Here is an 11245-nt window from a genome sequence, read left to right on the forward strand (position 1 = left end):
GCTATGATGGGCCAAAGTGGGTATTATATTTTTGACATAAGCAAAGTGCATCCTTCATTGATCTACTTGTTTTTAAATAAAATGCATGTAAAGTTCACCTCTATTTTTGTTTGCTATTAGATTATCCACAAGCCCTTCGGCCCAACAAGTCCACACCGTCCCTCCAAAGAGTAACCCACCTAGCCCCATTTCCCTCTGACTAACGCACCTAATATTGCGCGTGGCCAATTCACCCTAACCTGCACATCTTTGGATTGTGGGAGGAAACCGGAGCACCCAGAGGGAACCCATGCAGACACAGGGAGAATGTGCAAACTCCACACAGACAGTTGCCCGAGGCTGGAATCGAACCTGGGTTCCTGGCACTGTGAAGCAGCAGTGCTAACCACTGTGTCACTGTGCTTGCAGTTGAGAACTTATTTCCTCTTAATATCAATGTCAGAAACTCAATTTCTTACCCAAACTGGAATAAACCATTTCACCACCTTTACCCCCTTGTAATTAAGATGGCACAAAAGACTAATGCTGAACTTTTTTTATTTCTTTATTTTTCTAACTTATTCCTAAGATCCTGTACTGAGGTACCTTTGTACCTAAGATGGTACCGTAAGTGATGACTTTGTAAACTTTTCACAGCACTCATGGGTACGTAACAATAAGCTTAATTTTAATTTCCAAATACCTGCTTAAAATTATCTTGTTTACAAACCCCTTCATGACCTCTTCTCCCTATATGATTACCTGCATCCTACAATTGCAATATCCGTGGTCCTTCTAAGTAAGTTTTGTTCCAAATCTTCAACTGCTTCACGATCAACTATATTATTCAATTGCCAAGCTGTAATTACCTCTGAGCAAGGGGTTTAGATCAGAGTGGTGCTGGAAAACGCAGCAGATCAGGCAGCATCGAGGGAGCAGGAAAATCGACGTTTCAGGCAAAAGCCCTTCATCAGGAATCTGAGCAATCCATCTGTCTACCTCCTGCTGTTCTTTTGATAGGCCCCTTTTAAAAGTCCTTACCTACCCTGAATCTCTCTTTATACAGCATTGATCTTTTGAATTACCTTTTTGTTTTACCATCTTAAGTGTTAGTAATTATGTTCAGTTCATCTGTACATCAGCTCTTGTTTATTCACTCTATTCCCCCAGCACTCTTCCTTTTACCTAACAAATACAGCAATTTCCTATGAGTCTGCATACAGTCTTTTTGAGTGATCAAGTTCTTTGTTAAGAATTGACAAATAAGGCTCATTTTTGAGACACAATTAATCTTTCACTTCTCCCTCTTCAATGTATAAAGAATGTGGCAAAGACTCTTGTAGCACAGTGATAGTGTCCTTGCATTCAGAACTTCTGAAGAAAGGTTAGTAGACTCATTGTTAATTGTTTTCTCTTCACAGTAGCTTTTAGACCTGTTGAAATTCCCAAACTGTTTTTGTTTGTGCCATAACATGTCTGAGCAGTTTTTTTTTAAATTTATGAAGAATCAGTTCCAGCTTTCTATAGATTCTCTGCCCATATCATTGGCTACTTTGTTTCCTTTTGATTTTCATTTTGATCAAGAATGCTGCTGGTTTTAACTGATCATACAACATTAGAATTTTCTCTTCATTTAAAGCCACAAACCTAGGAAAGCTCCAGAGCAGAATCTTAGTTTTATTTCTCAACTTTTTTTTCTATATTCCTAGTCTTTGTCAGTATTGAGACGATGTTTGTTTTATTCTGGATTCCTCCTTGATTCTCGAAATTTTATTTTTAGTGTCTCAATCTGCAGAATTTTTTTTTTGATGCATTCTTTTATCTTGTGTGAATGTGTTTTGGATCTATTGTGAAATTACTTGCATAAGGTGTGTTAACGGACTGTTTTATCCCCAAAACGTTGAGGTAAATCCTACTTGTCTCTTTTAATCTTATTTTATCCTTTTCCTATTTAATTTGTATAATTGTGGTTTAGGAGAAAATTATCCCATTTCTATTTTTATGCAGAAGCAACTGTTCTATGGTCACTTTCGCAATTTTTCTTTTTAGTCATTAATGATTTGACTTGTTTCATTTCCCATAACCAAATTAAGCAATTCCTCTTGCCTTGTTGACCCAAAGTCATGCTGAACTAGGAAGTTGTCTCAAGCACAGTCGAAAAGACATTCTTCACTCTGACCACACATTTATACCGTTTAGCATGGTTTAGTTAAATTTCTTAATTGTTTTGCTCAGCTTTATTACACTTAGGTCTCATCTGTCTCCACTCGTACCATTTCCCTCCTCTTGTATTTGCATATCTTCTCTCCCTGATTTTCCTATTTTACAATATTGTGGTAACTTTCTTTATTGATTTTCCCCTCTTAACATTTCATAACATGTTTGGCATGACCGTAAGATTGTAAGGGAGGAGGTGCCAGTTGTATTAATAATCCAAAGACCCAATGTAATGTTCCGGAGGCCTGGGTTTGAACCCCATAAAGGCTGATCGTCAAATCTGTATTTTAAAAAAAGTCTGGAATGAAGTCTACTGATGACTATGAAACTTATCAATTTATTTAAAAAACCATCTGGTTCACAGTGCCCTTTAGGGAAGGGATAACTTCAGCCTTTACCTTTTCTGGCCTACTCGTAACTCAAATACTGGCTGATTTGAAATGGTCCAGCAAACCTTTGATTATATTAAACTGCCACAAAGTTTCAAAGAATGAAACTGGATGGACTACTAGACATTACCCTGGGCATTGGAACACCACACTGAGTGTAGCTGCCCCAAACGTATTATAGCAGTCTAAAGAGACAGTTCATAATACCTTCCGATTAACCGTAAATGATGTCCTTTCCTATTAACCACATCCATGATTTTTTTTTTCTTCCGTAAAATGGTTTGGATGAGCCTGGGAGCTTAGTTTTTTTTATTGCCATTCTATAGAGCAAACATTTAATGTTTCAAATGTTTTGATATTATATCACCTGACTCAGATTTCCAGTTCCTTTGGTTGTGCCTTTCCCAGTTTTTTATGTTTTCTTCGATGGATGATCAACCAGCCTTCATCCATGGCCTGTCTTGCTCATGTGGTGAACTTGATTCCACATTAAACTCCAAAAGAATTTGTTCATTAACTATCTTAAGGTGTTTGAGTACCTTCATAGATATGCCTGCCTTTTTGTTTTTGGAATGAGTGGGACATTTTCTTCTTTTATCTCCATGTTTTGAGTGGTCTCTACTTTCACCATCCTCTTGGCTGACAGCCATGTGCCTTTCTTGTCCTATACCAAAGCAACCTGGATCCCCTTCCCAACTGTAACCCTTATCTACTATTACCTATCATTTTAATTGTCCATTTTTCAAAAAATAATTTCAAAGGCTGTGGGTTTCACTAGATAGACCAGTATTTATTGCCTGTCCTGATTTTGTCTCGAGAAGGTGGTCACGGTCAACTGCTTTCTTGGAACTGCTGCAGTCCATTTTGGTGTTCGGAGGGAGTTCCAGGATTTTGACCCAGTAACATTGAAGGCATGGTAATATAATGAGTGGCTTGGAGGAGAACCTGCAGCCCTTGTGCTTTTCTAGATGGAAGTGGTGTTAGGTTTGGAAAGTGCTGTCTAAGCATGTTTATATGGTTGGTCCAATTCAGCAGCAGGCTTATTGTAATATGTGGAGGATATAGCAATTTGGTTAATGCTGTTGAATGTGAAAAAGACATGGTCTGTTGCTGGAGATGGTTATTACCTGGATCTTGGATGGCATGAATGTAGTTTGTGTCGCTCTGTGTCGCTCTCCCCTTCCTGCCTGCTCTTCCTCCATGTTTCTTTGCTTGTATTCATTGGTTGCAGGCTTACCTATGACTGGGATTTTAGCCCTTTATTCCTATCATGTTGGCTCTTTCCTCCACCTCAAAGATCTCTCTCAACACCCCTGATAAACATCCCCAGGCATTGTGAGCTATGGCCTGTGCTTCCTCCTATCAGTGGCTGATGTGGCACACTGATTTCAATCAGTCATTATAATGTTTGTTTTGGGGCCCCTCTATACCATTTGCCTAAAGACAGCTCTTCATACAGCACTGTCTTGATCAGGCAATATGACCTACCCAACATAATTTGAATTTGCGAGAGGATGGCCTCAATGTTTGCTGTTTCCAGAACTTCAGTGTTTGTGTTGTGATCTTGCCAATAGATACTTGAGAATGCTGTAAAGCCAGCTCTGATTTGAAGTGCTTCAAAGGCATATATGTTCGCTTTGTACATGGAATTTGGCATGTGAAGAGTGGATACTTGTTATCTAGGTCATCTTTTGAAATACGTATAGTTCTCATTGTTGAAAAGAATGATTCTGAACCAGGCTTTGCAGTTTTGTTTATTTTCATTTAAGTGCAAGCCTGCAAAGCAAAAGTCGGTGAGCGAACTTATGGAGGCAACTAGAAATTATTTTTGTTTGTTGCTTTATTTTTGGGTTCTTAACAACTTTTTAAAGAGGAACACTTTATGACCTACAGAACAACTTAAATTTGAGATTTTTTTTAACTAAACTTAAACTGCTTGAATGCTTTCTATTTAATGAAGCAATTTATACTCAATTCAGTATTCAAACTTAAATTTCTGAGTTCATTTAATTTTTAAAAATTATAATGTGGATATGCTGACATGACTTTTACAAGACCATCATTTCAAATGGCAAATTGCCTTATTTATAAATAAAAACTTGGAATAGTTGCTAAAAGTGTATTTTACATAAATATCTGAACCACAGCTGCAAATAATCTATTCTCTCTTTCTACACTTTTTTTTAAATAGGGTCTGGGTGTAAACAGAAACTTCAGTGGATATGAAACGAATATACCAGTGACATATGGAGGAAACAGTGAAGATAGTTGGGATTAACTTCAAGCCATAATTTGCTTTGAACTCTTAAATTAATGTCCTCCAAAGGGTTACTAGTTTTAGTAATTTGAAGGAAACTTTCATTGATTTGTTTTGAAGGGAACTTTTTCAAAGATAAGTGTTTACATTCTGTTCTGCACATTGTTTTGTTTTTAATATTTAAGTTGTATCACAGTGGCCAGATACTGCATTTTTTTTTGTTTCTGTATGACTTGAGGTAATAAAGTGCAAGTTAGGGTTGATATTGTCTAGTAATTTGAAACCCATTATGTCTTGTTATTTTTGAATTGCATCTTTAATTTGAAAGGGAAAGCATCAATGTTCATACATTGTTTACATAGCTATAGCCAGTTGTGTACATTCCATTAACAACGTACATTAAATGCAATTTATTTAATGGATCCAAAAGTGTTTTACAGAGCATTATTAAATGGAATTGAATGCGGAACTAAACATTGGAAGTGATCAAAAAGGTTGCACTCAAAGCTAAATATTTTAAGGAGCATCTTTTCAAGGAGTATGGAGAGAGAATAGCAGAGTCCAAGATGTATGCAGCTGAAGGCATGACAACCAATGTTGGCGCATTCAATGAGGGTTGAGGGCTGCAGGAGATTAGAGACAATGCTGAGGTTTGGGATTTGATGCTGGTTTTATGTTTGGGTGTTTTTCATGTAACATTGTCAGTACAAGCTGCTTCAGTACAATGATTACTTGGCATTCAGCAATAGGCATGTTTTTATATGGCTGCCTTTGATTAGGAATCAGTCCAATTAAGCAAAGGACATGAGGCTATCAAAACCAACTCTGAGGATTTGTCTGTTCTTGGTTTTAATTGTGCAGGGATATTTAGTTTTTAGAGTCAAATTTAGTTACATGCTAAAATATATGGGGCATTTCTTTCCACATAATCTTAATGGTGTGCTAATCTAGGGGAACTGAATGTTTGACAGCCAGTGAGACAGTTGCCTGTTTTCTGGCATGATGACTGGATGTACATGATACCTTAAATAGGGCAATGTTTATTACCCAATTATAATTAATCAGTCAGGTGGACTTAATACAGCATTATCTGCAGGATATCAGACCAGAGGGAGAAGACTGCTTTGAAACATACTGTTTGTAAAGAACCTAACATGTAACATTATTTGCTGGACAGTGTTAACCTGTTTCATGTATACTTTTTATCTTAAATTGAATTCACTCAACCCTGGAAATTGGGCAGTCCAATTACTCAATACAGTACAATTTCAAAAATGCATTGCAGGATTAGAGGTTTTGTTATTTGCATCTTTCAAGACATTGTACTGCCTCCTGTTAGAGCAAGCTAAGTTTCTTCACTATTTGCATCTTCACTGACTCCAAATTATTACCCCAGTTACCTGTCTATTTGTCTGTTTTGTGGGTACTTCTTCAATGGTCAGTTTCTTGAAACAAATTATTTTGTATCTGTCAGCTGTAACCTTGAGGCAAGTCTCCCAATCTGTATGACAATCTACCCCATTTCTAGTTCCATGTTCATAATTGGCTTATGCAGTACGTAGATTAGGCTGTCTCAAAAATATCCTTTTTTCTTAGTGTCTTCCTTGTTTCGGCAGCCACAGGTCAGGAAAAACTCCAAAGTAATGCCAATCTAACATTGATACTCCATTGTAATTCAGTAAGTAGATGGAAATTAGGACCTAATAAAAATAAATAGTAACTGAGGTCAAATATTTCAATATCATGCTAATTGTCTAAACTTTAAATAATTTTCTAATTGTGGTACTGCTTAGAGATGGAAGAAGACACTTTTAATTGTTGACTACCAGCAGACTTGCTCTATTGTGACGTGGTACATTAATAAATACATTACTGGAACAAAGTGCAGTTTTGACAGTACGCAGTATCCTTTCCCCATCTGGTGGATGATTTGTGGGTAAGGGTGCAAGTAACTTCATTCTGAATAATTACACCTTTTTTGGTTAATTAGTTGCCTGACATAAGGGAACTGTGTTCCTCACTGAGTTCACTGCAATGTTTGACACCATTTTTGATTCCAGTATTGAAGTACTCTATAGTTGAAAAGTATGATGCTGGAATAAAAGCACAGCAGGGCACACAACATCTTAGGAGCAAGAGTTGACATTTCGGCATAAACCTTTCATCCTCAAAACTACCCATCCATGCAGCAAATGTTAGTGTAATTGAATATTTCCAATTTGCCTGGATGAGTCCGTCACTGACTATCAAAAAGCCTGATACCATGGCAACATCCAGGCCAATAAAATAAGACAACTGTGAATGCTGGAAATCTGAAACAAAAACGTGAAGTGCTGGAGAAACTTAGCAGTTAACATTTTTGAGTCCATTGCCCTTCATCGGAAAGTTCTACCAATGCTCCCAGACCTGCTGAGTTTCTTTAGCAACTTTGTTTTTGTACCACCACGCACAAAGCAGTCTGCTTTATTAGTACCACATCCACAACCATTTGCTCCCTGTACTACTGATGCACTACAGCAACGTTATGCGTCATCTCCAACATGCAATGTAGAAATCTGCCAAGGCTTCTTAGATAACATTTTTTAAATACCCATGACCATTTCCATGTAAAAGAATAAGGGAAGCAGATATGAATTGCAATGGTTCATGAAAGCAGTTCTGTTCCACCACCTCTGGAGCAGCTAGTGATGGACAGCAACATCCAGATCTCATGAGTGTATTTTTAAAAAGTTGCTTTCTGGACCACTGGATTTTTTTTTTCTGATTTGAGATGGTTGTTAAAATAGCCCTGAGAAGGACTGAATGAGGCTGCATCAATAAGGGGGTTATTTGGTTCTGCTTTCCACATGTTCTATTAGCCAGCTTCTTAGAATCTATGTCAGACACCTATGTATTTATGCAGTTGTTTTGTTAACATTTTCAATGTTTAGGAAGTCTCCAATTATTGATTTATTGTCATGTGTACTGAAGTACAGTGAAAAGCTTTGTTTATGAGAAGTACAGGCAGATCATAGTTAGCAAGGAAGTACAGATCAGAAAGACTTAGAGATATTACATTGCACAGGGCATGCACTAGGTGAGAGCAATGTTAACAAAGTCAGCATTATTTGAGGCCAAAGAGTCTATTCATCAGTCTAATAACTTCCAGGAAGAGGTCCTGAACCAGCTAGTGTACGTTCAGGCTTCTGTATCTCCTACCTGACGAATTTGTATGAGATCATTACTAGGTTGCGATGGGTCCTTGATGTTTGCAGCCTTTCCACCGCAGCGAGCCGTGAAAATGGAGTCCATGGATGGAAGATTGGCTTCCATGATGGTCTGAGCTGTGTACACCACCTTGCATAGTTCCTTACGGTCCTGGGCAGAGCAGCTACCACACCAGGCTATTATGTACTATGACTCACTGCTTTCAATGCTGCGTTTGTAGAACTTGGTGAGGGTCCTTATGGACAAGCCAAATTTCCTGAGCCACCTGAGGAAGAAGGGGCTTTGTTGTGCCGCATTGACCGTCGCATCTACATGGGAAGTCCAGGACAGATTGTCAGTTATCGCCACTCTGAGGAACTTGACACTGCACTCTCTCTACCTTAGTTCTGTTGATTATTGATGTGGGTGTGTTTATTTTTTCTGAAGTCAACAATCAGTTCTTTAGTTTTGCTGATGTTGAGAGAGAGGATATCGTTGCACCACATCACCAAGCCCTCTATCTCCCTTTTGTATTTTGACTCGTCATTGTTCACTCTCTGTCCAACTACGCACTGATATCAGCAAACCAGTATTTGTTTAAAAGTAAATTGTGGAGGACTGAAAAAAGGAAATTACATCACTGCTTGGTCCTTTGACTAATGCTGGGTACCATGTTGTGGTGGATGATCAGGTAGTAAAAATGCAGTGGTGATTTATCCATATCATAACTGGGCTGAAATACTTAAGTTAGGCAACTAGCTTAATCCTTAGAATTTGAATATTACTGTAAAGAGACTTTGCTTTAGCTTTTTATGTTGCTTCCTTCAGTGACATTCAAAAGTACCAAATTTCAAATGGTCTCAACAGTTGCTGTGCAGAAGGGTACTGATTGATTTGTGAGTCAAAGCATAGTGCAAGGGAGAAAGACTCCCCAGGTTTACAGAAGTAGTGTAAAGCTGGAATATGTCCTTCATTTGCAAAGTTTGAGTCTTTGCTTATCAACTGTAGCAAACCTATAAACCGTATTATGAGCATAATTGCTTATCTTATTTTTTTTAGTCCAGCTGTTATTGGGATTGGATCCTTTGCTTGTCAAAGTTTTAATCAAGTGGATCTCAAGTTCTGAAATGTTATTTCATTTGTAGAAGTTTCCTACAGTTATGTGAAAGTTAACATTTGTGACTTGGAGCTTCTGTAAGAACTGTCATTCCCTCCTTGTAATATCTTGCTATAAACTATATCTTTTTGATTTTAGGTTTACATATTTCAGTCCAGATTATTTTAGTCCTCCTTACTACTACTAATTTTCATTTAAATTCCTATTTTTTCAAATGCTTCCACCTCTCTTTATCTTTTGCTTATTCTAATTTATTTTTGCTGGTACTGTTTTAGATATCTGCTAATTAACCTAGTCTGGGGCAAGTGACATGTGAATCCAGGCTTCCTGACCCAGAAGTAGAGATATTATCACCAAAGAACAAGAGCAAATTTGCTGTCTTTGTGTTACTCTTAACCAAATTAGAACAATAACCGGGCCCATATATCACCTGTCATGTGATATTTCAATTGTTCCTGAAATTATCTATTAGCTGCTTCTAAAGACTATTAGGTTGCTCTGATTTAATGTTGCGGCCTTTAGAAAATCACAATTGCTATGATGCAGAAACAGGCCATTTGGCCCATTCTTCCTGCACCAGCTCTTCAAAATGAGTATTGTTACCTAGGAGACAGGTCTGCAGATGCTGGAGATCAGATTTGAGAGTATGTTGCTGGAAAAGCACAGCAGGCCAGGCAGTATGCGAGGAGCAGGAAAATTGACGTTTCAGCCGGAGCCCTTCAGCAGGAAGGGCTTGTTACCTAGTGCCAATCTCCTCCCTGTCCTCCACCCAATCCTTGTGTGCTATTTCTATCCAAATAATCTGGGGAAGGGCAATAAATGCTAGCCAACCAGCAATACCAATGTCCCTCATGAATGCCTCAATTGAGCATGCCTCCACCACAATTCCAGGTAGTGCATTCAGTACCCCAAATACTTGCTGCCCCGGGGAGGGTGTTCTGGATGAGCTGCTCTTCAGAGGGTGGGGGAGGACTCAATAGGCCAAATGGCCTGTTTTTATACTGTAGGGATTCTGAGTTTAACATCACCTTGCTGTTTAACAAAGTTCAGTAACAATATTTGATCTGAATTATTTGCACTTTTTTGTTGTATTTTTCCATAATTGATTCAGCTGAGGGCAGAACAAAGTGACTGTCTAAATAAGTCAGATGTGGTCTACCTAAGTCATGTTTTGCATTGGCAAGTTTGCAATATGATCCCTAACACATCTGTTATTAGTATATAATTCTGATTGCTAAATAATATAAGTTGCACTCATGAGCATAGTTTCAGGGCTGAGGAACTTCTGACAGAGTGGCAAAGAAAATTTGATGAGAGATTTTCAAAAGCCTGGGGTACCGAGGCAGCACAGATAGAAACTACTCAAGTTGGCAGAAGGATAGAATCAAAGGACACCAGGTGATCCACAAAACAAAAATGATAACACAAGAATAAGTGTTCTGCATGGTATGTGGTTACATTTGGAATGCATTGCTGGAGACAGGCAGATTTATTGGGATTTTGAAATGAAAATGGAAACATGGGATTTGAAGTGGTTTGGGTAGAAATGCAGGGGAAAACAGGAATGCCAGACTGAGTTCTTCAGCCAACCAGTATAATTGGGGAAAGTTTTGATGAGCAAACTAGTCCATTCACTTCAATAGTAGCAACTGTGTGTTTACGTAGCCCCTTTTAAAAGGAGTATTGGTGGTACAAGTGGATAATGAAGGAGGTTATCTAAGAATGCAACAGGGATTGGGATCAGTCAGACCAATGGGCTGAGGAGTGGAAGAAGTCGTTTAATATGAGGTGTTGCATTTTGGCAAAACAAAGCAGAGGGCTACATGGAGAGGGCTGTGAGCTAAACACAAGCGCACTGGACTAGTTCAGGAAACTTGGTTGTTATGAACGAGATGAAAGGAAGGGTCTGATTCTCTACTAGGTAAAAACAATGACAGCAGATGCTGGAAACCAGATTCTGGATTAGTGGTGCTGAAAGAGCACAGCAGTTCAGGCAGCACCTGAGGAGCGGTAAAATTGACGTTTCGGGCAAAAGCCCTTCATCAGGAATAAAGGCAGAGAGCCTGAAGCGTGGAGAGATAAGTTAGAGGGGGTGGGGGT

General features: G+C 38.5%; 1 protein-coding gene across 8 annotated transcripts in view; it reads left to right on the forward strand.

Annotated features, from left to right (window-relative positions):
- The window catches only part of ddx4 (DEAD (Asp-Glu-Ala-Asp) box polypeptide 4), a 94914-nt gene extending 88533 nt beyond the window's left edge, over positions 1–6381 (forward strand). For 7 of the 8 annotated variants that reach the window (XM_043688756.1, XM_043688788.1, XM_043688798.1 and 4 more), the window contains exon 19: positions 4777–6380. In XM_043688756.1, the coding sequence (XP_043544691.1) occupies positions 4777–4863 (87 nt within the window). In that variant the 3' untranslated portion in view covers positions 4864–6380. Of the gene's footprint in view, positions 1–4776 lie in introns of all 8 variants that reach the window. The other variant, XM_043688816.1, reaches the window with a different exon arrangement.
- Positions 6382–11245: the final 4864 nt, after the last annotated feature.

Source organism: Chiloscyllium plagiosum, chromosome 1, assembly GCF_004010195.1.
Source record: "Chiloscyllium plagiosum isolate BGI_BamShark_2017 chromosome 1, ASM401019v2, whole genome shotgun sequence".
Classification (NCBI taxonomy): domain Eukaryota; kingdom Metazoa; phylum Chordata; class Chondrichthyes; order Orectolobiformes; family Hemiscylliidae; genus Chiloscyllium; species Chiloscyllium plagiosum.